General features: G+C 54.5%; 1 protein-coding gene across 11 annotated transcripts in view; it reads left to right on the top strand.

Annotated features, from left to right (window-relative positions):
* Positions 1-26042, top strand: part of LOC147086415 (tudor domain-containing protein 10-like) — a 48232-nt gene that overhangs the window by 14472 nt on the left and 7718 nt on the right. For all 11 annotated transcript variants that reach the window (XM_085978510.1, XM_085978509.1, XM_085978505.1 and 8 more), the window contains 8 exons: positions 390-460; positions 3207-3363; positions 5401-5440; positions 13801-13870; positions 15844-15991; positions 19839-19978; positions 23904-24058; positions 25680-25750. In XM_085978510.1, coding sequence (XP_085834636.1) covers positions 390-460; positions 3207-3363; positions 5401-5440; positions 13801-13870; positions 15844-15991; positions 19839-19978; positions 23904-24058; positions 25680-25750 — 852 coding nt within the window. The remainder of the gene's footprint in view (positions 1-389; positions 461-3206; positions 3364-5400; positions 5441-13800; positions 13871-15843; positions 15992-19838; positions 19979-23903; positions 24059-25679; positions 25751-26042) is intronic.

Genomic DNA, 26042 nt, shown 5'->3' with positions numbered 1-26042 from the left:
GTGCCGCCCCTCCGACAGTGCGGCGCTCCCTCAGTACCGCCCCTCCGACAGTGCGGCGCTCCCTCAGTGCCGCCCCTCCGACAGTGCGGCGCTCCCTCAGTGCCGCCCCTCCGACAGTGCGGCGCTCCCTCAGTACCGCACTGGAGTGTCATCCTAGATTTAAGTGCTCAAATCTCTGGAGAGGGACTTGAACCCACGACCCTCTGAGTCGGAGGCGAGAGAGACCCACTGAGCAACCGCTGACACTGATTGGGGCGGGGTGGGGGGGGGGGCGGTGAAAGGGGGGGTGTCAGACTGACCTTTTCTTCTGCCCACTTTGAATCTTTAGTATAACTCGGAAAGAACTCTGAGGACTGGCTGCTAACAGTTACAATTCAATTTGTTCTTAGGATCAGATCATGCAGCTGTTCGCTGCCTTCGAGCCCGTGAAGGTTCGCAAAGTAGTGTCGGGTCATAAGTGGTAAGTTACAGATTCATTGTTCGACTTGGTCACGACAACCACTCACATTTATGTAGCGCCTTTAACGTACTAAAACATCCCAAGGCGCTTCACAGGAGCGATTATCAAACGGAATTTGACACCGAGCCACATAAGGAGATATTAGGACAGGTGACCAAAAGTGAGGTAGGATTTAATGAGCATCTTAAAGGAGGAGAGAGAGGCGGAGAGGTTTAGGGAGGGAATTCCAGAGCTCGGGGCTCAGGCAGCTGAGGGCACGGCCGCCAATGGTGGAGCGATGGAAACCGGGGATGCGCGAGAGGCCAGAATTGGATAGCGATCTATATTGAAACATATAAGATTCTGAGGGGGATTGACAGGGTAGATGCTGAGAGGCTGTTTTCCCCTGGCTGGAGAGTCTCGAACCAGGGGTCACAGTCTCAGGATAAGGGGTCGGCCATTGAGGACTGAGAGGAGGAGGAATTTCTTCACTCAGAGGGCGGTGAATCTTTGGAATTCTCTGCCCCAGAGGGCTGTGGAGGCTCAGTCGTTGAGTATATTCAAGGCTGAGATCGATAGATTTTTGGACTCTCGGGGAATCGAGGGGTATGGGGATCGGGCGGGAAAGTGGAGTTGAGGTGGATGATCAGCCGCGATCTCATTGAATGGCGGAGCAGGCTCGAGGGGCCGAATGGCCGACTCCTGCTCCTAATTCCCCTCGTGGGGAAATCTAGAACTCGGGGGCACAGTTTCAGAATAAAGGGTCGCCCTTTTAGAACTGAGATGAGGAGGAATTTCTTCTCTCAGAGGGTCGTAAATCTGTGGAATTCTCTGCCCCGGAGAGCTGTGGAGGCTGGGTCATTGAATATATTTAACGTGGAGATAGACAGATTTTTGCAAGATAAGGGAGTGAAGGGTTATGGGGAGCGGGCAGGGAAGTGGCTTTGAGCCCAAGATCAGCCGTGATCTTATTGAATGGCGGAGCAGGCTCGAGGGGCCGAATGGCCTATTCCTGCTCCTGTTTCTTATGTCCTTATCTCTTGGCGGGGTATTTGACTCTGGTGGGGACGGGTAGAAAGATAGCGGTCATGTTGACAGTGGAGCCCGATATTCACGCATTCACATTCCCGCAAGAGTCACTGGAAGGCACGAGTGAATTCCCCCAAGCTACCGTGGCTACCGACTGGTGTACAGTAGTGTTAATGGTTCGGGGCCTGGTCCAGCAAGCCAAAGGCCGTGAGTTCAAATCCCACCTCGGCAAGTTAGGGAATCGAATTCAGAAATGACCACGAAATTTGCCGCAAAACACCCAACAGGTTCACTAACCAGACCCCCTACCCCGCCTGGCCGACATTTTAGCCCACACTGCAGATGGTTGACTGGCAAGCCATTCGACTGCACTGGCCATTACCGCCTCCCCATGGCAACTAGGGATGTGGGCTTGGCATCACCGTTCACGTTCTCAGAACATGTGTCGAGAAAGAAGAAACATCTGGGAGAGCCCCCCAGTTCTGTGCAGATGTTTCGGCATCACACCCGAGCCGACGTCAGCCATCCTGCGTGAATCGCGGCCGGTTCACGAATGGAGGGCGACGTAAGAAAACTACTAGGCACTTGGTCTAAGCGTTGAACAAAGCTTTAATCAACTGTTTTACAACATGGAGGTCTAGTTGTGTCCTTCACTAGTTCCTGTTAAGAATGTCCTGCACAAGCTGGGCCCGTGCCCGAGTATTTATCCTCTCCCTGGACAGCGCCACCCGCAGGCCGCCCGGTATTATTTCATAAGTCTTTCTTTCATGAATGACTGATTCGTGTCAAGGGACCACCTAATGCGGTGCTCGGCCAAAAAGGGTCAGGAATCACTGAGGTTCCCTCACTGTTGTGTGCTGAGGTATCTGATCACAGCCAGGGCAGAAGTTGGCAACAACTTTTATATTTATACAGGGGCCTTTAATGCAGTAAAATGTCCCAGGGCGCTTCACAGGAGTTACCACAAAATTTGACACCGAGCCACATATTAGGACAGGTGACCAAAAGCTTGGTCAAAGAGGTCGGTTTTAAGGAGCGTCTTAAAGGAGGAGAGAGAGAGGCGGAGAGGTTTAGGGAGGGAATTCCAGAGCTCGGGGCCCAGGCGGCTGAAGGCACGGCCGCCAATAGTGGAGCGATGGAAATCGGGGGATGCTCAAGAGGCCGGAATTAGAGGAGCGCAGAGGTCTAGGGGGATTATAGGGCTGGAGGAGATTACAGAGATAGGGAGGGGAACGAGGCCATGGAGGGGATTCGAAAACAAGGATGGAGAATGTTAAAATCGAGGCGTTGCTTAACTGGGAGCCAATGGTGATCAGCAAGTCAGACACTCTGCAATTGGCCCCGGCACCTCAGGGCTACAAGAGGGGAAAATGTATCATGGTTCCTTGTGCCTGGTCGCTATCCAGCGACACGCGTGTGAGTGCGTGTTAGTGTGTGTTGTGCGCAGGACAGGTGCAGGCTCAGCTCTGATGCTGTCCTTTGTCGAATAGCCTGTCAAAACTCACACTTGGGAAGAATGGGTGAAGTGCTTGGGGGGAAGTAGGAGGGGGTTTGCTGGGGCTCTTAGAACAGGACCTCAGCCTGAGAGAAGTAGAAGGAGGTGTGATGTTTTTCTTTTATGAATGACTGATTCATGTCAGAGGGCAGGTCATTTGGCGGGGGGGGGGTGCGGAGAGGGTGCCCAGTGAGGGCTCCGCCATGCTGCATTCCCATCGATGTCCCCCTCCTCCCTCGGCAGCTACGCTTTTGTCGACGTGGGAAATGCAGAAAATATGCCGCTCGCCATCAATCACTTGAACGACACCTTCTACAACGGGCGGCGCCTGATCGTGAGAAACCTGACCAAGACCAGGAGCTGTGAGGTGCCAACAGAGTCATCAGAACTGGAATTACCGGTAAGAGTTGGCAGCTAGGCGGGTGGGGTGCTGGTTGTTGTTTCATGTGACGAGGAAAAGCTTCTAATGGGACGTCTAGTTTGGCTCTCCATTCGATGGGCTTCCTGAGACGCTGAGTGGGGAAACGAGGTTCCTCCCGCCACAGGTCTCAGTGGGCGGGTCGATGTGATGTGTCCCACGGTCTGGGACTCGCAGTCGCGCTTCGGCTCGTCCCTCATCTCCCGCTGGCGGAGTGGGTGGCCGCGTCGTCCGTGCCCCGCGCGGACCGGGTCGAGCGCTGCCCACGGTCTCCGAGGGAGGGCGAAGCCAGGGGACCTCTGCTGTTGGGCTCAGTGACGAGGCGTTGCCTCTTTACGTTGCGTGCGTGCGTCCCCCCACGGGATTCCGTCCATCTGGACAGCGGGCCGCGTGAATATTGGCCGCCGTCTCCCAGAATGGCCGGCGCCATTTTAAGCACTTTCCTGGTGGGGGTTTTCTCAAGTCCTTCGTGAATGGGAAGGTCAACGTTGTTCGTGATTTTTTTTTCCATCTCGCGGAGCGCGGTGGCCTCGCGGCGAACGGCAGGCGGGGCGGCACCGGGAACCACTCAGTTGGAGTGGACATGAGCGTCCCTGACACCATCCTCCGGGGATGGGGCTGGGTGGTGGCGCGGCACGTTGCCCCATAGCGGTTGGGAGGTGGGATCGCCCTGGAGAATTCCCGGTCACGGATCTGCCGTGGACAGCTGGTAGCATTGTCAACCCTCCAGGAATTGAAGATTGTAAGCAAACCCGGGAGAATAATCATAGGGGCATTTAAAAAAATTTCCACATTCATCGAACACTTTTTGGTTTATTGGTTGCAGAAATATTGGAAATCAGGGGGAAAAGGCAGTTTGACCGAGTGTTGGAGGTGGGAGGTCATGTGATGAATTCTCCAGGACTATGTCCAATCAGAGTTGGCAGCCCCTGGTTACAGGTGGAACCTAAGCTGTGGTTCGGAGGCGAGTGGTCACGAGGCTGCCCTTGCCCCACCATCTAAGTATTGTTCATACTTGGGATGTGGGCGTCGCTGGCAAGGCCGGCATTTATCGGCCGTCCCTAGTCGCTCCTTGAGAAGGTGGCGGTGAGCCGCCTTCTTGAACTGCTGCAGTCCCGTGCGGTGAAGGTGCTCCCACAGTGCTGTTAGGGAGGGAGTTCCAGGATTTTTGACCCAGCGATGATGAAGGAACGGCCAGTATATGTCCAAGTCGGGATGGTGTGTGATTTGCAGGGGAACTTGGAGGTGGTGGTGTTCCCATGCGCCTGCTGCCCTTGTCCTTCTAGGTGGAAGAGGTCGCGGGTTTGGGAGGTGCTGCCAATGCCGGTGGTGGAGGGATTGAATGTTTAAGGTGGTGGATGGGGTGCCAGCCAAGCGGGCTGCTTTATCCTGGATGGTGTCGAGCTTCTTGAGTGTTGTTGGAGCTGCACTCATCCAGGCAAGTGGAAAGTATTCCATCACACTCCTGACTTGTGCCTTGTAGTATCGGCAATATATGCCCAGGTTGGATGGTGTGTTAGACCTGGAGACGATGGTGTTCCCATGCACCTGCTGCCCTTGTCCTGCTAGGTGGTCGCGGGTTTTGGGAGGTGTTGTTGCAGATTAGAGAGGAGCCTAAGCAGAGCCTTGGAAGGAGATCGGCCAAAGAGGGATGGTCTGCTCCCATGGATGTGCTGGCACTGCCCACTGTGGTACTCCACTCCAGCGATCGGATTAAGCTTAAACGAGGAGAGCGGGGGTGGGGGCGGGGGGATAAAGTCAGTCAGGATCCATGCCCCTGCTCGACTCCTATTGAGCGAGTGCGTCGGTGGGGAGGGGTTGGGGCTCAGCGATGACGAGCCAGCGGTCAAACAACATGCTGACCCATGCGGAGTGGCCGAAGTAATGGGAGTGTGGCTGGCCGACACCTGTGGAACCGCAGTGGGAGCGAAAAGCTTGTGCTGACCCGAGCTGTTCTGCGCTTCAATCGGCAATGTCATAGCTGGTCCTAATACTGTACCCCTCTCCTGTTCTTCACAGCCCTTGGAGAAGGTTGACAAAGACTCCAGCGTGGATAGCAGTAAGTACTTTCTGTGGCTTGTGCCCTCCCCCACTTTGCTGGCCCCATTCACAGGAAGGAACTTGGGACCAGGAGGAGACCATTCTGCCCCATCGAGCTTGCACCGTCATTCAGTTAGACCATGGCTTATCTCGACTGCATTTACCCGCCTTTTGCTCCATAACCCTTGATATCCTCAGCCCAGGTTCTCTCTGTAACTCCCTGCACCTTCCATTATGGGAGTGGGGATCAAACCGTAAGTGGGTTTTGACAGGTAAACCACACCTAAACCCTGCAATTCTATGATGTCTGAGTCATCACTGCTGGGTGTCCATGATTAATATTGCTGCCTCGTAGTGTCTGGTAGTCCCACATCACCACCTTAGATGTCGTAGAAACATAGAAGATAGGAGCAGGTGTAGGCCATTCGGCCCCTCGAGCCTGCTCCGCCATTCAATGAGATCATGGCTGATCATCCAAATTCAGTACCCTGTCCCTGCCTTCTCCCCATATCCCTTGATCCCTCAGCCTTAAGAAATATATCTTAACTCCTTCTTGAATATATTTAATGAATTGGCCTCCACTGCCTTCTGTGGTAGAGAATTTCACAGGTTCACCACTCTCTGGGTGAAGAAATTCCTCCTCATCTCAGTCCTAAATGGCTTACCCCTTATCCTTAGACTGTGACCCCTGGTTCTGGACTCCCCGACCATCGGGAACATCCTTCCTGCATCTAGTCTGTCTAGTCCTGTTAGAATTTTATAAGTTTCAATGAGATCCCCTCTCATTCTTCTAAACTCTAGTGAATACAAGCCTAGTCGACCCAATCTCTCTTCATACGTCATTCCTGCCATCCCAGGTATCAGCCTGGTGAATCTTCGCTGCACTCCTTCCATGGCAAGAACATCCTTCCTCAGATAAGGCGACCAAAACTGCACACAATACTCAAGGTGTGGTCTCACCAAGGCCCTGTACAACTGCAGCAAGACATCCTTGCTCCTGTACTCGAATCCTCTCGCTACGAAGGCCAACATACCATTTGCCTTCTTAACCGCCTGCTGCACCTGCATGCTTAGCTTCAGCGACTGATGCACAAGGACACCCAGGTCTCGCTGCACTTCCCCTTCTCCCAATCTATTGCCGTTCAGATAATAATCTGCCTTCCTGTTTTTGCCACCAAAGTGGATAACCTCGCATTTATCCACATTATACTGCATCTGCCATGCAATAGTTTTTGAGTCAATAGGAATTATATTTCCGAATCTGCTCTCTGTGCCTGCGATACAAGCAGGATGAGTCCGTGCCTCACCTGGTTTTTAGCTCTTGCCCCACTCACTGATTTACACAGGAACAGGAGGAGGCCCTTCAGCCCCTCGAGCCTGTTCCACCATTCAATCAGATTGTGGCCGATCTGTATCTCAACTCCATTTACCCGCCTTGGTTCCGTAACCCTTAATCCCCTTACCCAACAAAAATCTCATCAACCTCCGTCTTGAAAGCGCAAACTGACCCCCCAGCATCCACAGCCTTTTGGGGGAGAGTGTTCCAGATTTCCACTAACCATTGTGTGGAAAAAATGCTTCCTGATTTCACTCCTAAATGCTCTAATTATAAGATTATGTCCCCTTGTTTTCGATTCCCTATCAGAGGAAATCGTTTCTCTGTATCTGCCCTATCAAATCTTTTTAACATTTTAAACACCACAATCTAGGGAATACAAGTCAAGTTTATGGAACCTGTCCTCAAAATGTAAGCCCCCGGTTTCGTTCTGGTGAATCTGCGCTGCACCCCCTCCAAGGCCAATATATCCTTCCTGAGGTGCGGTGCCCACTGAACGTTTTATCTATCTGACATCCTGCCCATAAGAACATAAGAATTAGGAGCAGGAGTCGGCCATTCGGCCCCTCGAGCCTGCTCCGCCATTCAAGATGATCATGGCTGATCCTCTATCTCAGTACCATATTCCCGCTCTCTCCCCATACCCCTTGATGCCTTTTGTGTCTAGAAATCTATCGATCTCCTCCTTCAATATATTCAGTGACTTGGCCTCCACAGCCTTCTGTGGTAGAGAATTCCACAGGTTCACCACCCTCTGAGTGAAGAAATTTCTCCTCATCTCAGTTGTAAATGTCCTACCCCGTATCCTGAGATTGTGACCCCTCGTTCTAGATCCCCTAGCCAGGGGAAACATCCTCCCTGCATCCAGTCTGTCTAGCCCTGTCAGAATTTTATACGTTTCAATGAGATTCCCCTCTCATTCTTCTAAACTCTAGTGAATACAGGACTAGTCGACCCAATCTCTCCTCATACGACAGTCCTGCCATCCCAGGAATCAGTCTGGTGAACCTTTGCTGCACTCCCTCTATGGCAATTATATCCTTTCTTAGGTAAGGAGACCAAAACTGCACACAGTACTCCAGCTATATATACAGCAGGAGTCGGCCATTTGACCCCTCGAGCTTCGCCACTCAATAAGATCATGGCTGATCTTTGACCTCAACTCCACTTTCCTGCCTTATCCCTGTATTCCTTGATTCCCCTCGAGTCCAAAAATCCATCTATCGCAACCTTGGAAACACAGAGAGCTACCCTCTGAAGGTACTAACTCTCACTGGGTGCCAGTCAGGCTCCTACTTCACCCATTCTTCATGTATGTTGGCCTTCGTAGCGAGAGGGTTCGAGTACAAGAACAAGGATGTCTTGCTGCAGTTGTACAGGGCCTTGGTGAGACCGCACCTTGAGTATTGTGTGCAGTTTTGGTCGCCTTATCTGAGGAAGTATGTTCTTGCCATGGAGGGAGTGCAGCGAAGATTCACCAGGCTGATACCTGGGATGGCAGGAATGACGTATGAGGAGAGATTGGGTCGATTGGGCTTATACTCGCTGGAGTTTAGAAGAATGAGAGGGGATCTCATTGAAACTTATAAAATTCTAACAGGACTGGACAGACTAGATGCAGGAAGGATGTTCCTGATGGCGGGGAGTCCAGAACCAGGGGTCACAGTCTAAGGATCAGGGGTAAGCCATTTAGGACAGAGATGAGGAGGAATTCACACACCACACACCGCACACCGCACACCACACACCACACACCCCACACACCGCACACCCCACACACCGCACACCGCACACCGCACCCCACACACCGCACACCGCACACCGCACACCGCACACCACACACACCACACACCTCACACCGCACACCGCACACCGCACACCGCACACCGCACACCGCACACCGCACACCGCACACACCACACACCTCACACCGCACACCGCGCACCGCGCACCACGCACCACGCACACCGCACACCGCACACCACACACCACACACCACACACCGCACACCACACACCACACACCACACACCACCGCACACCACACACCACACACCACCGCACACCGCACACCGCACACCGCACACCGCACACCACACACCACACACCACACACCACACACCACACACCACACACACCACACCACACACACCGCACACCGCACACACCGCACACCGCACACCGCACACCGCACACCACACACACCACACACCACACACCACACACCTCACACCGCACACCGCACACCACACACCACACACACACCGCACACCGCACACCACACACCACACACCACACACACCACACCACACACACACCGCACACCGCACACCACACACACCACACACCACACACCACACACCACACACACCGCACACCGCACACCGCACACCGCACACCACACACCACACACACACCGCACACCGCACACCACACACCACACACCACACACACCACACCACACACACACCGCACACCGCACACCACACACACCACACACCACACACACCGCACACCGCACACCGCACACCGCACACCACACACCACACACACCACACACCGCACACCGCACACCGCACACCACACACCACACACCACACACCACACACCACACACCACACACCACACACACCACACACCACACACACCACACACCACACACCACACACCACACACCACACACACCACACACCACACACCACACACACCACACACCACACACACCACACACACCGCACACCGCACACACACCGCACACCGCACACACACCGCACACCGCACACCGCACACCGCACACCGCACACGCACCACGCACCACGCACCACGCACCACGCACCACACACCACACACCACACACCACCGCACACCGCACACCGCACACCACACACCACACACCACACACCACACACACCACCGCACACCGCACACCGCACACCACACACCACCGCACACCGCACACCGCACACCACACACCACACACCACACACCACACACACCACCGCACACCGCACACCGCACACCGCACACCACACCACACACCACACACCACCGCACACCGCACACCGCACACCACACACCACACACCACACACCACACACCACACACCACACACACCACACACACCACACCACACACACCACACACACCGCACACCACACACCACACACCACACACACCACACACCACACACCACACACCACACACACCGCACACCACACACACACCACACACACACCGCACACCGCACACCGCACACCACACACACACCGCACACCACACACACCGCACACCACACACCACACACCACACACACACCGCACACCGCACACCACACACCACACACCACACACACCACCGCACACCGCACACCGCACACCACACACCACACACACACCGCACACCGCACACCGCACACCGCACACCACACACCACACACACCACACCACACACACCACACACACCGCACACCGCACACCGCACACCGCACACCACACACCACACACACCACACACCACACACCACACACACCACACACACACCGCACACCGCACACCGCACACCGCACACACACCACACACCGCACACACCGCACACCACACCCCACACACCACACACCACACACACCACACACCACACACCACACACACCACACACCACACACCACACACCACACACACCACACACCACACACCGCACACCGCACACCGCACACCGCACACCGCACACACACCGCACACCGCACACCGCACACGCACCACGCACCACGCACCACGCACCACGCACCACGCACCACACACCACACACCACACACCACACACCACACACCACCGCACACCGCACACCGCACACCGCACACCACACACCACACACCACACACCACACACCACCGCACACCGCACACCGCACACCGCACACCACACACCACACACCACACACCACACACCACCGCACACCGCACACCGCACACCGCACACCACACACCACACACCACACACCACACACACCACCGCACACCGCACACCGCACACCGCACACCACACACCACACACCACACACACCACACCACACACACCACACACACCACACACACCGCACACCGCACACCACACACCACACACACCACACACCACACACCACACACACCGCACACCACACACACACCGCACACCGCACACCGCACACCGCACACCACACACACACCGCACACCACACACACCGCACACCACACACCACACACCACACACACACCGCACACCGCACACCACACACCACACACCACACACCACACACACCACCGCACACCGCACACCGCACACCACACACCACACACCACACACCACCGCACACCGCACACCGCACACCGCACACCGCACACCACACACCACACACCACACACCACACACCACACACACCACACCACACACACCACACACACCGCACACCGCACACCGCACACCGCACACCACACACCACACACCACACACACCACACACCACACACCACACACCACACACCACACACCACACACACCACACCACACACACCACACACACCGCACACCGCACACCACACACCACACACACCACACACCACACACCACACACACCGCACACCGCACACCGCACACCGCACACCACACACACACCGCACACCACACACACCGCACACCACACACCACACACCACACACACACCGCACACCGCACACCGCACACCACACCACACACCACACACCACACACCACACACACCACCGCACACCGCACACCGCACACCACACACCACACACCACACACCACCGCACACCGCACACCGCACACCACACAACACACACCACACCACACACACCACACACACCGCACACCGCACACCGCACACCGCACACCGCACACCGCGCACACCGCACACCGCACACCGCACACCACACCGCACACCGCACACCGCACACCGCACACCGCACACGCACCACGCACCACGCACCACGCACACGCACACCGCACACCGCACACCCCACACCCCACACACCACACACCACGCACCACGCGCACCACGCGCACCACGCGCACCACGCACACCGCACACCCCACACCCCACACCCCACACACCACACACCACACACCCACACACCACACACCACACACCACACACACCACACACCACACACCACACACCACACACACCACACACCACACACCCCACACACCACACACCACACACCACACACACCACACACACCACACACACCACCCACACCGCACACCACACACCACACACACACACACCACACACACCGCACACCACACACCACACACCACACACCACACACCACACACCCCACACCGCACACACCGCACACCGCACACACCGCACACCGCACACACCGCACACCGCACACCCCACACCGCACACCACACACACCACACCACACACACCACACACCACACACCCCACACCACACACACCGCACCACACACCACGCACCACACACCACACACCCCACACCACACACACCGCACCACACACCACACACCACACACACCGCACCACACACCACACACCACACACACACCACACACCCCACACCGCACACCACACACCGCACACCACACACCACACCACACGCACACCCCACACCGCACACCGCACACCGCACACCGCACACCCCACACCCGCACACACGCACACCGCACACCGCACACCGCACACCGCACACCACACACACCACACACCACACACCACACACCACACACCACACACCACACCACACACCACACACCACACCACACACCACACACCACACACCACACACCACACCACACACACCACACACCACACACACCACACACCACACACCCCACACACCACACACCACACACCACACACACCACACACCACACACCACACACCACACACCACACACCCCACACACCACACACCACACACACCCCACACCCCACACCCCACACACACACACACACCCCACACCACACACACCGCACACCACACACCACACCACACGCACACCCCACACCGCACACCACACACCGCACACCGCACACCGCACACCGCACACCCCACACCGCACACCGCACACCGCACACCACACACCGCACACCGCACACCCACACCGCACACCGCACACCACACACCACACACCACACACCACACACCACACACACCACACACCACACACCACACACCACACACCACACACACCACACACCCCACACACCACACACCCCACACACCCCACACACCCCACACACCCCACACCACACACCACACACCACACACCCCACACACCACACACCACACACCACACCACACACCACACACCACACACCACACACCACACACCACACACCCCACACACCACACACCCCACACACCACACCACACACCACACACCACACACCACACACACCACACACACCACACACCACACACCACACACCACACACACCACACACCACACACCACACACCACACCACCACACCACACACACCACACACCACACACCACACACACACACCACACACCACACCACACACCACACACCCACACCACACACCACACACCACACACCACACACCACACCACACACCACACCACACACCACACACCACACCACACACCACACACCACACCACACACCACACACCACACCACACACCCACACACCACACACACACCACACACCACACACCACACACACACCACACACCACACACCCCACACCCCACACCACACACCACACACCACACACCACACACCACACACACACCACACACCACACACCACACACCACACACCACACACCACACACCACACACCACACACCACACACCACACACCACACACCACACACACCACACACCTCCCTGCATGGAACACCCGCCATACTATTGGACACAAGAACGCTGGCTCGCTGCTCGATCAAACTCTGCATGGGGATGGAGACGAGAACGGGGAAGGTTTGTAAGGTGGGTCTCTTCCATCTCTCTTTGTGGAGTGTTACGTCCCTCCTTTTCTTCCTCTCCCTCAGAAACCTTGTCTGTCTCTCGGCCAGTTAAAGATGGAAGCCAGACCACCTACGCAGTCCCTCTGGAGATGAGGTACGGGTGACCACTTGCTTTCCCCACTGTTACAGGGCGGTTAAAAATACCAGTAAAAAATACCGGGTCAAAGGCAGCTACTCTCAATGGCTCCAGCAACAGAGCCACACACAGACCAGACGATCCTGGGTTTGATCCATGATTTGTGCCGAGTTAATGGAATTACACAGCGCAGAAGGCGGCTATTCGGCCCATCGTGCCTGTGCCGGCTCTTTGAAAGAGCTCTCCAATTAGTCCCACTCCCCCCTGCTCTTTCCCCAAAGCCCTGCAAATTTTTCCTTTTCAAGTATTTATCCAATTCCCTTTTGAAAGTTACTATTGAATCTGCTTCCACCGCCCTTTCAGGCAGCGCATTCCAGATCACAACAACTCGCTGCGTTAAAAAGTAAAATCTGGTTGCTTTGCCACTGATCTTCAATCTGTGTCCTCTGGTTACTGACCCTCGAGCCAGAGTTAGCTGGTGCAGTGGTAGGTTCTTGGGTTCCTACTAAATTTAAGGCAGCCTTTTTAATCCGTCGGCCTGGCTCAGCGGGTAGCGCCCTTGCCTCTTGAGTCCGAAGGTTGCGGGTTCAAACACAATCTGGGCTGCGATTGAGGGACTGCCGCACTCCCCAAGAGGTGAGGCTCCGTCTGCCTGCTCCACTCGATGTATAAAGATCCCACGGCCACTATTGGAAGAAGAGCAGGGGAGTTCTCCCCGGTGTCCTTGCCAGCATTGATCCTTCAACCTGCACCGCCAATTATCTGGCTTTTTCCCCCCCCCCCCCTCCTTTTTGGTGGGACCTTGCTGTGTGCAAATTGGCTGCTGCGTTTGTGTGCAGAAGAGTGTCTGACATGAATCAGTCATTCATGAAAGAAAGACTTATGAAATAATGCTGAGCGGCCTACGGGCGGCGCTGGCCAGGGAGAGTATAAATACTCGGGCACGGGCCCAGCTTGCGCAGGACATTCTTAACAGGAACTAGTGAAGGACACAACTAGACCTCCATGTTGTAAAACAGTTGATTAAAGCGTTGTTTAACGCTTAGACCAAGTGCCTAGTAGTTTTCTTAGTGTCTACATCTTGAAAGTAACCCGTTGGCAGTGAAATGCTGTGGGACGCCTTGGGAAATGTGAAAGGTGCTATATAAACTAAAAGAGAAGGCTGAGGGGGTGACCTGATCGAGGTCTTTAAGATTATGAAAGGGTTCGATAGGGTAGACGTAGAGAAGATGTTTCCACTTGTGGGGGAGACCAGGACTAGGGGCCGTCAATAGAAGATCGTCACTAATAAATCCAATAGGGAATATTGGAAAAGTGAATCGACGGGAGAAGTTGGGGTTGTTCTCCTTTGGAGCAGAGAAGGTTAAGAGGAGATTTGATCGAGGTGTTCCAAATCATGAAGGGTTTAGACAGAGTAAATAAAGAGAAACTGTTTCCAATGGCTGAAGGGTCGGTAACCAGAGGGCACAGATTTAAGGTGATTGGCAAAAGAACCAGAGGCGACATGAGGAAAAACTACCTGATGGGGCGGTGGATACAGATTCAATAGTAGCCTTCAAAAGGGAATTGGATAAATACTTGAAGGAGAAAAAAATTGCAGGGATTTGGGGAAAGAGCCGGGGGAGTGGGACTAACGGGATTGGTCTTCGCAAGTGCCGGCGCAGACTCGATGGGCCGAATGGTCTCCTTCTGTGCGGCACCATTCTGTGATTCTATAAGTCAGGAGAAACTTCTTTACCCAGAGAGTGGTGAGAATGTGGAACTCGCTCCCACAGGGAGTGGTTGAGGCGAATAGTATAGATGCATTTAAGGGGAGGCTGGATAAACACACGAGGGAGAAAGGAATAGAAGGATATGCTGATGGAGTGAGATGAAGAGGGGTGGGAGGAGGCTGGTGTGGAGCAGAAACACCAGCATGGACTGGTTGGGCCGAATGGCCTGTTTGTGCGCTGTACATTCTGTGTAATTCTCTGTGAGTTCGTTCTCTCCAGGAGTTTGATGTTGATGCGGATGCTGACCAGCTGTTTCAAGGACGTCTGGTGGATGGTTGAGAGCAGGAAGGTGCACGGGGAGGTCGGACTGATGATCATGGACACGTTCCCTCACGCGCCTTACTTCTGGGCCATGAACTTGACTCCGGTAAGGGGGCCGACCGTTTGGGCGTTTGAACGGCTCGTTTCATTTTTGTGGAACCATTTGAAGAATGCTCTAAAACTGACACTCTGTTCACAGTACTGCATTGTCTGAGGCGCCGTCTTTTAGATGAGAGTTTGAACTGTTGCACTGCCTGCAGCCCAGATTCACCAGAGTGATACCGGGGCTACAAGGGTTAAATTACGAAGACAGGTTGCACAGACTGGGCTTGTATTCCCTCGAGTTTAGAAGATTAAGGGGTGATCTAATCGAGGTGTTGAAGATGATTAAAGGAGTTGATCGGGTAGAGAGAGAGATAAACTATTTCCTCTGGTGGGGGGTGTCCAGAACAAGGGGGGGTCGCCTTAAAATTAGAGCCAGGCCGTTCAGGGGTGATGTCAGGAAGCACTTCTTCACACAAAGGGCAGTGGAAATCTGGAACTTGCTCTACCAAAAAGGCTGTTGAGGCTGGGGAAGCAGAGAAAAGGCTAAGAGGAGATTTGATAGAGGTGTTTAAAATTTCAAAGTGGAGATTGATAAGAGTTTTGTTGGGTGAGGGTTGACGTAATAAAACTCACTTGGTTTGAGTATAAAGCAAGGCTTTAATCAACTTGTTTCAGAACATGGAGGTCTAGTTGTACTTCACTAGTTCCTGTCTTACAAAATGTCCCTGGGCAAGGTGGGCCCACGCCTGAGTATTTATACTCCTTGGACGGCGCCACCAGCTGGCCGTCCAGTGTTATTTCATGAGTACAGGAAACTTTCGATTTACCGGCACCTAAATAACTGGAAATCTCGGTTAACCGGCAAAATTCAGGAGTAGGTTCAGGTAAGTTTTATTACTTGCCTTCCTCGATCTGTTGCTGTGCAAGGGTGTGGCTGCAGCTGTTGCTAAGCTACAGAGACGCTTGGAACTTGTGGCCATTGTTCTGAACCTGTTGCTAAGCAACAGGGTTTGTTGCTTTATACGGAGCTCTGAGCTCCGTATCTTTTACTATAGCGTTCGGTTATCCGGAATTTTTGATGAACCGGCACCACGTCGGTCCCGTCGGTGCCGGATAAAAAAAAGTTTCCTGTAGTTTCTTTATGATGATGAGATTTATAACAAGGGTATTAAGGGATACGGAACCAAGGCGGGTGGATGGAGCTCGGGTACAGATCAGCCACGAATCTCGTTGAATGGCGGAGCAGGCTCGAGGGGCCGAATGGCCTCCTCCTGTTCCAGTGTACCTCTTCAGGTGGATGCAGAAAGATTCCACACTGCACGATCGGAGCCAAAAGCTCTCCCGGCGCCCTGGCCAGCATTCCTCCCTCAACCGAAAGCGGAGAAACGGCTCGGTCATCTGTGTGTGGGATCTTGCTGTGCGCACAAAATGGCTGCCACCTTTGCCGACCCAACAAGTCACAGAAATTGTTTCCATGCAAAGCTATTCGAGAAATGTGATGCGGCACGCTATTAATTCAAGTTTTTCTGAAGGAAATTAAATATTTTTTTGAAATTTGAGTAAAGGGCAGGGGAATGGGACAATTCAGGGAGCCGTCTTTCGGATGAGACGTTAAACCGAGGCCCCGTCGGCCCTCGTCCGTTGGGTGTAAAAGATCCCGCGGGCACTATTTCGAAGAAGAGCAGAGGGGAGTTCTCCCCGGTGTCTTGACCAAGGGGAGTTTCACTGATTGGAATACGACAGGTTTCGGATTCAAATGCGGGATGAACCCCCCTTTTGAGGGGAAGCTCGATAAGTACATGAGGGAGAAAGGAATAGAAGGATATGGTGATAGGGTGAGATGAAGAGGGGTGGGAGGAGGCTGGTGTTGATGGGGTGAGATGAGGGGTGGGAGGAGGCTGGTGTTGATGGGGTGAGATGAAGAGGGGTGGGAGGAGGCTGGTGTTGATGGGGTGAGATGAGGGGTGGGAGGAGGCTGGTGTTGATGGGGTGAGATGAAGAGGGGTGGGAGGAGGCTGGTGTTGATGGGGTGAGATGAGGGGTGGGAGGAGGCTGGTGTTGATGGGGTGAGATGAAGAGGGGTGGGAGGAGGCTGGTGTTGATGGGGTGAGATGAGGGGTGGGAGGAGGCTGGTGTTGATGGGGTGAGATGAAGAGGGGTGGGAGGAGGCTGGTGTGGGGAATAAACACCGGCACGGAGCAGTTGGGCCGAATAAGATCATGGCTGATCTTGGGCTCAAAGCCACTTCCCTGCCTGCTCCCAATAGCCCTTCACTCCCTTATCTTGCAAAAATCTGTCTCTCTCCACCTTAAATGTATTTAATGACCCAGCCTCCACGGCTCTCTGGGCAGAGAATTCCACGGATTTACGACCCTCTGAGAGAAGAAATTCCTCCTCATCTCAGTTGAACTGTGCCCCCGAGTTCTAGATTTCCCCACAAGGGGAAACATCCTCTCTGCGTCTACTTTGTCGAGCCCCCTGAGTATCTTATATGTTTCAATAAGATCGCCTCTCATTCTTCTAAATTCCAATGAGTATCGGCCCAACCTGCTCAACCTTTCCTCATAAGACAACCCCTTCATCTCCGGAATTAACCTTGTGAATCGTCTCTGAACTGCCCCCAATGCAAGTATATCCTTCCTTAAATAAGGAGACTAAAACTGTACGCAGTACTCCAGGTGTGGTCTCACCAACGCCCTGTACAGTTGTAGCAGGACTTCCCTACTTTTATACTCCAACCCCCTTGCAATAAGGGCCAACAGTCCATTTGCCTTTTTGATTACTTGCTGTACCTGCAGGCTAACTTTGTGTTTCATGCACAAGGACCCCCAGGTCCCTCCGAACTGTAGCATTTTGTAATCTCCCCCATTTAAATAATAATTTGCTTTTTTATTTTTCCTGCCAAAGTGGATAACCTCACACTTTCCCACATTATACTCCATCTGCCAGATGTTTGCCCACTCACTTAGCCTGTCTAAAGCCAGGTCTTCCCTGCTTTCTGGGTGGGCTCGAGTGGCACCAAGCTCACTCTGGGTCAGTGAGCCGAAGGTTCCCGCACCGCTCGGCCCAGGATCGTCCCAACGTCAGATTTTGTGCATTTATTTTGCCGCTTCAAAAATTACTTTTAGGAAATCTTAAAACAAATTCAGCGTTAATGGTGTCGGGAACAGGGAAAACCCGGGCTGGGCTCCAGCACTGGCAATATATCAACAGCAGGCAGTCTGATCCCAGGGTGCGTGGAGATCGGGGGGGGGGGTGGGGGGTGGGGGGGTTAGTGGGTTTGAGCTGTACCACCCACTGTTACAGTGGAACTAATGCTGTACCCCCCCCGCCCCCCCAGTATATCTGTGCTGGGTGCAGGGCAGGAGGGCTGGGTACAGGGCATGTGCCCAGAGATTGTCCCCACAAACACTCAGGATAAGGGGTAAGCCATTTAGGACAGAGATGAGGAGGAATTTCTTCACCCAGAGAGTGGTGAACCTGTGGAATTCTCTACCACAGAAGGCCATAGAGGCCAATTCATTAAATATATTCAAGAAGGAGTTGGATATATTTCTTAAGGCTAAAGGGATCAAGGGGTATGGGGAGAAAGCAGGGGCAGGGTACTGAATTTGGATGATCAGCCATGATCTCATTGAATGGCGGAGCAGGCTCGAGGGGCCGAATGGCCTACTCCTGCTCCTATCTTCTGTGTTTCTATGTTTGCAGGTTCTTTGAATCCTCTTAGAAAAGTGGTTGTACTTAAACACTTAATTGGCTGTAAAATGCATTGGGACATCCTGAGGTCATGAAAGAGGCTGTAGAAACACGAGTCTTTCTTTCCCTGACCAGGAGTCTGGGTTGGGGGAGAAGCAAGAGCCAAGCCAGCTGAGTTTAAGATTTACTAAGAACCATTTCCTTTCTGGCAGGAGACCTACGTGAAGATGTGTCAGCTGTTCAACGCGCTCTCCGTGGTTACTCAGGCACAGCCGTTCCTCAAGGAAGGAGAGGGGCAGAGGGGCCAGCGCTGCATGGCCGAGCTCCCGGGAGAGGACGGGGAATGGAACAGGTCAGTGAGCTTCCTTGTTGTGGGAATGTACACCCTGCCTGGTTGGTGCTGGAGCCACTCCGACAGGGACCTGCCTACTTCAACCCCCGATTGTAGAACCTACAGCACAGAAGGAGGCCATTCGGCCCATCGTGCCTGTGCCGGCACTTTGAACGGGCTCTCCAATTAGTCCCGCCCCCTGCTCTTTCCCCAGAGCCCCTGCAAAATTTCCCTTTCAAGTATTTATCCAATTCCCTTTTGAAAGTTGAATCTGCTTCCACCGCCCTTTCAGGCCGCCCATTCCTGAGGACACAAAGCTGGGTGGGCGTGTGTGCTGTGAGGAGGATGCCGAGAAACTCCAGTATGATTTGGACAGGTTGGGTGATTTGGCAGATGCAGTATAATGTGGATAAATGCGAGGTTATTCACTTTGGTGGCAAAAACAGGAAGGCAGGTTATTATCTGAACGGCAATAGATTGGGAGAAGGGGAAGTGCAACGAGACCTGGGTGTCCTTGTGCACCAGTCGCTGAAGGTAAGCATGCAGGTGCAGCAGGTGGTTAAGAAGGCAAATGGTATGTTGGCCTTCGTAGCGAGAGGATTCGAGTACAGGAACAAGGATGTCTTGCTGCAGTTGTACAGGGCCTTGGTGAGACCACACCTTGAGTATTGTGTGCAGTTTTGGTCGCCTTATCTGAGGAAGGATGTTCTTGCCATGGAGGGAGTTCAGCGAAGATTCACCAGACTGATACCTGGGATGGCAGGAATGACGTATGAGGAGAGATTGGGTCGATTGGGCTTATACTCGCTGGAGTTTAGAAGAATGAGAGGGGATCTCATTGAAACTTATAAAATTCTGACAGGACTAGACAGACTAGATGCAGGAAGGATGTTCCTGATGGCGGGGGAGTCCTGAACCAGGGGTCACAATCTAAGGATAAGGGGTAAGCCATTTAGGACAGAGATGAGGAGGAATTTCTTCACCCAGAGAGTGGTGAACCTGTGGAATTCTCTACCACAGAAGGCAGTTGAGGCCAATTCATTAAATATATTCAAGAAGGAGTTGGATATATTTCTTAAGGCTAAAGGGATCAAGGGATATGGGGAGAAAGCAGGGACAGGGTACTGAATTTGGATGATCAGCCATGATCTCATTAAATGGCGGAGCAGGCTCGAGGGGCCGAATGGCCTCCTCCTGCTCCTATCTTCTATGTTTCTATGTGGTGAGTTAGCTCACCTTTTGGGTGGGTAGGGACATTACAATTGGGCTCTGTGCCCCAGGGCTAGACGAGGTTTCTGCTCCAGAATCGGTTCAATGCTGGGGAGTTGCTGAGATGTTGAGGACAGGGCTGTGATGCTTCATAGAGTTGAATATTCCGCCTGCACTCATCCTCTCGGTTCCACTATCGGGAGTGGTCTCTTGTGTAAGGTAAGGACGGGCTGCCTGTACCTCGAACATGTACGAGGGGAGAGGAGGGGCGGGGAAAGAAGAACGTCTGCACTCAAGTTTGCTCGTGATTGCTGCACTGGGGCGAAAGCAGTTCGGCGCCCAAGATATACCAGTGTGGTGTATCTCACCCCTTTGTCACGCTTTCATTTGGGACCGGCGGCAGAAAAGGGGCAGACGCTTGACTGAGGAAGCGCCGCAGTGTCGGAGGGGCAGTACTGAGGGAGCGCAGTACTGAGGGAGCACCGCACTGTGGGAGGGGCGATACTGAGGGAGCGCCACACTGTCGGAGGGGCAGTACTGAGGGAGCACCGCACTGTCGGAGGGGCGGTACTGAGGGAGCGCCGCACTGTCGGAGGGGCAGTACTGAGGGAGCACCACACTGTCGGAGGGGCGGTACTGAGGGAGCGCCGCACTGTCGGAGGGGCAGTACTGAGGGAGCACCGCACTGTCGGAGGGGCGGTACTGAGGGAGCGCCACACTGTCGGAGGGGCAGTACTGAGGGAGCGCCGCACTGTCGGAGGGGCGATACTGAGGGAGCGCCGCACTGTCGGAGCAGCAGTACTGAGGGAGTGCCGCACTGTGGGAGGGGCAGTACTGAGGGAGCGCCGCACTGACGGAGGGGCGGTACTGAGGGAGCGCCGCACTGTCGGAGGGGCGGTACTGAGGGAGCACCGCACTGTCGGAGGGGCAGTACTGAGGGAGCGCTGCACTGTCGGAGGGGCGGTACTGAGGGAGTGCCGCACTGTCAGAGGTGCCGTCTTTCGGATGAGACGTTAAACCAAGGCCCCGTCTGCCCCCTCAGGTGGATGTAGAAGATCCCACGGCCACTATTGGAAGAAGAGCAGGGGGGAGTTCTCCCCGGTGTCCTGGGGCCAATATTTATCCCTCAACCAACGTCACTAAAAACAGATGATCTGGTCATTAACGCATTGCTGTTTGTGGGAGCTTGCTGTGCACAAATTGGCTGCTGCGTTTCCTACATTACAACAGTGACCACACTTCAAAAAAAGTACTTCATTGGCTGTGAAGCGCTTTGGGACCTGAGTTGGTGAAGAAATGCGAGTCTTTCTTTTAATGGACAGGGGGTATCGGGATCTGAAACAGTCCATCAGCCCAGAGACCATATGGTACAGAGTGTACTGGTCACGGCTCCAGTGCTGTGCTGGCGGAGATCGGAGCACCAGGCTGGGACTTGCTTCAGAGTCCGGCTGAACTCCTGGAGTGAGATCCTCCAGCCCCTGTTGCCCGCTCCCAGCTCCAGTGGTTATACTTGCTTCCACTCGCTGTGGCGGCAGTGTGTGGTGTTGTGTTGTGCACAGTGCCATCAGCTGCCTGGAATAAGTATCACAACCAGGCCCCTGTCGGGAGAGGGACTTCTTTCTCGACACCCAGACCACGGAGATCCCGGGATCAACCTCAGGTCTGTGCTGAGTTAGCTATTCTCAGCTGGGCTGTGGTTGGCCTACGACAGCAACTGGCCTCGTCCTCCAAGGGCGAGAGGAATAAAAAGATTCATCACTTCCTGGTGACCCCTGCTCAAAAGTGTGTGTGTGTGCGCCGATTTCCATCGCTCCACCATTGGCGGCCGTGCCTTCAGCCGCCTGGGCCCCGAGCTCTGGAATTCCCTCCCTAAACCTCTCCGCCTCTCTCTCCTCCTTTAAGACGCTCCTTAAAACCGACCTCTTTGACTTAATATCTCCGTACGCGTCCTAACTCGCACCGAGTCCCGTTCACCCATCACCCCCTGTGCTCGCTGACCGACACTGGCTCCCGGTTAAGCAGCGCCTCGATTTCAAAATTCTCATCCTCCACGGCCTCCTCGCCCCCTCCCTATCTCTGTAACCTCCTCCAGCCCCTGCACCCCTCCCTATCTCTGTAACCTCCTCCAGCCCCACAATCCCCTCCCAGATCTCTGCGCTCCTCCAATTCTGGCCTCTTGAGCATCCCCCGATTTCCATCGCTCCACCATTGGCGGCCGTGCCTTCAGCCGCCTGGGCCCCGAGCTCTGGAATTCCCTCCCTAAACCTCTCCGCCTCTCTCTCCTCCTTTAAGACGCTCCTTAAAACCTCCCTCTTTGACCCAGCTTTTGGTCACCTGCCCTAATATCTCCTTATGTGGATCGATGTCAAATTTTTTGTCTTAAAGTACTCCTGTGCAGTATCTGGGGACGTTTTACTACATTAAAGGCGCTATATAAATACAAGTTGTTGTTGTTGAATGTGGCTCGGTGTCAGATTTACGCTGTAGACGGGAGTTGTTGTAAAATGACTCCAGGAGTATGGCAGCCGTCACTAATTTAGATTCGGAACAGCTTTGGGGGGTTTGAGGCCCAAGCAAGGGAGGAGGGGGTGATAGGCGGCGAGAGGCTGCACAACTGACCGCCCCCCGTACACAATGTTTGAGTGTTATCGCCACAACCACTCACTCGCTGTGTTGCCCCCTTCTAATCTGAGGATTAAAACTTAAAACCCACTTTGTACCTCTTTCTATTTTGCAGATGCTGGATCGTTGATGTGGTGGAGAGTCGGCTCATCCTGTTCTACGTGGATTCTGGGAGCACGGCCTGCGTCCCGGCAACCTCTGTGAAATCTCTGGACAACGATAAGTTCTGGGCCGTCCCGCCTCTGGTCCAGCCCTTCGTCCTGGAGCAAGGCAAGTCTGTTCGCCGTTGCTCTCTGCACCAGACCTTTGTGGAACCTCCCCCTCCTCCTCTTGACGTTGGACCACCAGACCAAGTCTGGACGTGTAGTTATCCGTCCAGACTTTGCGGAATCTGCCATCCATCATTCATGCATACTGTCGCGCGAGCCAACCGATAGGTTGAGTGGTCAGGTGGCTCACTGGCTATCACCCTCTCCCTCGTCTCCGAGTTCAGAAGGTCGTGGGTTCGAGTCCCACTCCAGAGACTTGAGCACAAAAATCCAGGCCGACACTCCCAGTGCAGTGCTGAGAGAGCGCCGCACTGTCGGAGGGGCAGTACTGAGGGAGCGCCGCACTGTCGGAGGGGCAGTACTGAGAGAGTGCCGCACTGTCGGAAGGGCAGTACTGAGGGAGCTGCCCTGTTGGAGGGGCAGTGGTGAGGGAGTGCCGCACTGTCGGAGGGGCGGTACTGAGGGAGCTGCCCTGTTGGAGGGGCGGTACTGAGGGAGCTGCCCTGTTGGAGGGGCAGTACTGAGGGAGCTGCCCTGTTGGAGGGGCAGTACTGAGGGAGCTGCCCTGTTGGAGGGGCAGTGGTGAGGGAGCGCCGTACTGTCGGAAGGGCAGTGGTGAGGGAGCTGCCCTGTTGGAGGGGCAGTGGTGAGGGAGCGCCGCACTGTCGGAGGGGCGGTACTGAGGGAGCGCCGCACTGTCGGAGGGGCGGTACTGAGGGAGCTGCCCTGTTGGAGGGGCAGTGGTGAGGGAGCGTTGCTCTGACGGAGGGGCAGTGCTGCACTGTCGGAGGTACCATCTTTCGGATGAGACGTTAAACCAAGGCCCCTGTGTGCCCTCTCAGATGGACGTAAAAGATCCCACGGCTCTATTTGCTCCTGGGCCAATATTTATCCCTTAACCAACACCACTTAAACAGATTATTTGATTATCTGCTGTTTGTGGGAGCTTGCTGTGCACAAATTGGCTGCCGCGTTTCCCACATTGCAACAGTGACTGCACTTCAAAAAGTACTTCATTGGCTGTAAAGCGCTTTGGGACGTCCTGAGGTGGTGAAAGGCGCTGGAGAAATGCGAGTCTTTGTGTTCACAGGATAAGGGGTCGGCCATTTAGGACTGAGATGAGGAGGAATTTCTTCACTCAGAGGGCGGTGAATCTTTGAAATTCTCTACCCCAGAGAGCTGTGGAGGCTCAGTCGTTGAGTATATTCAAGGCTGAGATCGCTGGGTTTTTGGGCACTACAGAAATCAAAAGATACGGGGATCGAGCAGGAAAGTGGGGAAGATCAGCCATGATCTTACTGAATGGCGGAGCAGGCTCGAAGGGCCCAATGGCCGACTCCTATGTTCTTATGAAATTAAGAATAGATGCAAATTTGGCATCAGTATTATAAGAATGTGTAACCTGCGTACACTCGCTACTGAGGCTCACCCCCCCCGTGGAGAATGGCCTCTCGGGCAAGGCACCAGAGAGTGCGACAGCCGGTGCATTCAGCGGGTGCAGAGGGAGAGGGGGAATAATGAGATCTGTAAATGCAAGGGCCCTTTGTTTTAGGGTGGCTGACTGAAAATATGGCCCACGGTGCGTCACAAACCTGTTCACAGTGGTTTTCTTTTTAAAACAGGAATCATGGGCAATCGCAAGATGGATGGGACCATTCTGAAGGGTCGTGTTGTTGGCTTTCACAAGGCAGAGGTAAAAATGCACGGCCGGAATGAAGTGACTGAAATACGTCGGGGTGGGAGAAATGATCCCTCTCCCCAGACAGACACCCGACTCCGGCTGGCGTCGTGGGATGGCCGCCTGCCCTCCGATACCTCACCAGAGAGCTTGTTCATGTGTGCAAGGAGTGTGGTCAGACTGCAGAGGGAATCCCGTCCCCAAGAGGACCTCTTTCAGGGCGGGGTCACTTAAAGTCCAGTGGGGTGAGCTGTTGTAAAAATGGGAACTCGCCATTAGCCAGATCCCCTGATCCTCCAGACCTCAC

The sequence above is a fragment of the Somniosus microcephalus genome, unplaced genomic scaffold (assembly GCF_052327205.1).
Source record: "Somniosus microcephalus isolate GS21.2 unplaced genomic scaffold, FLI_Smic_1.0 unresolved_chr7, whole genome shotgun sequence".
Taxonomy (NCBI): domain Eukaryota; kingdom Metazoa; phylum Chordata; class Chondrichthyes; order Squaliformes; family Somniosidae; genus Somniosus; species Somniosus microcephalus.
Note: the sequence above shows the minus strand (reverse complement) of the source record. Positions and strands in the feature narration are given on the sequence as shown.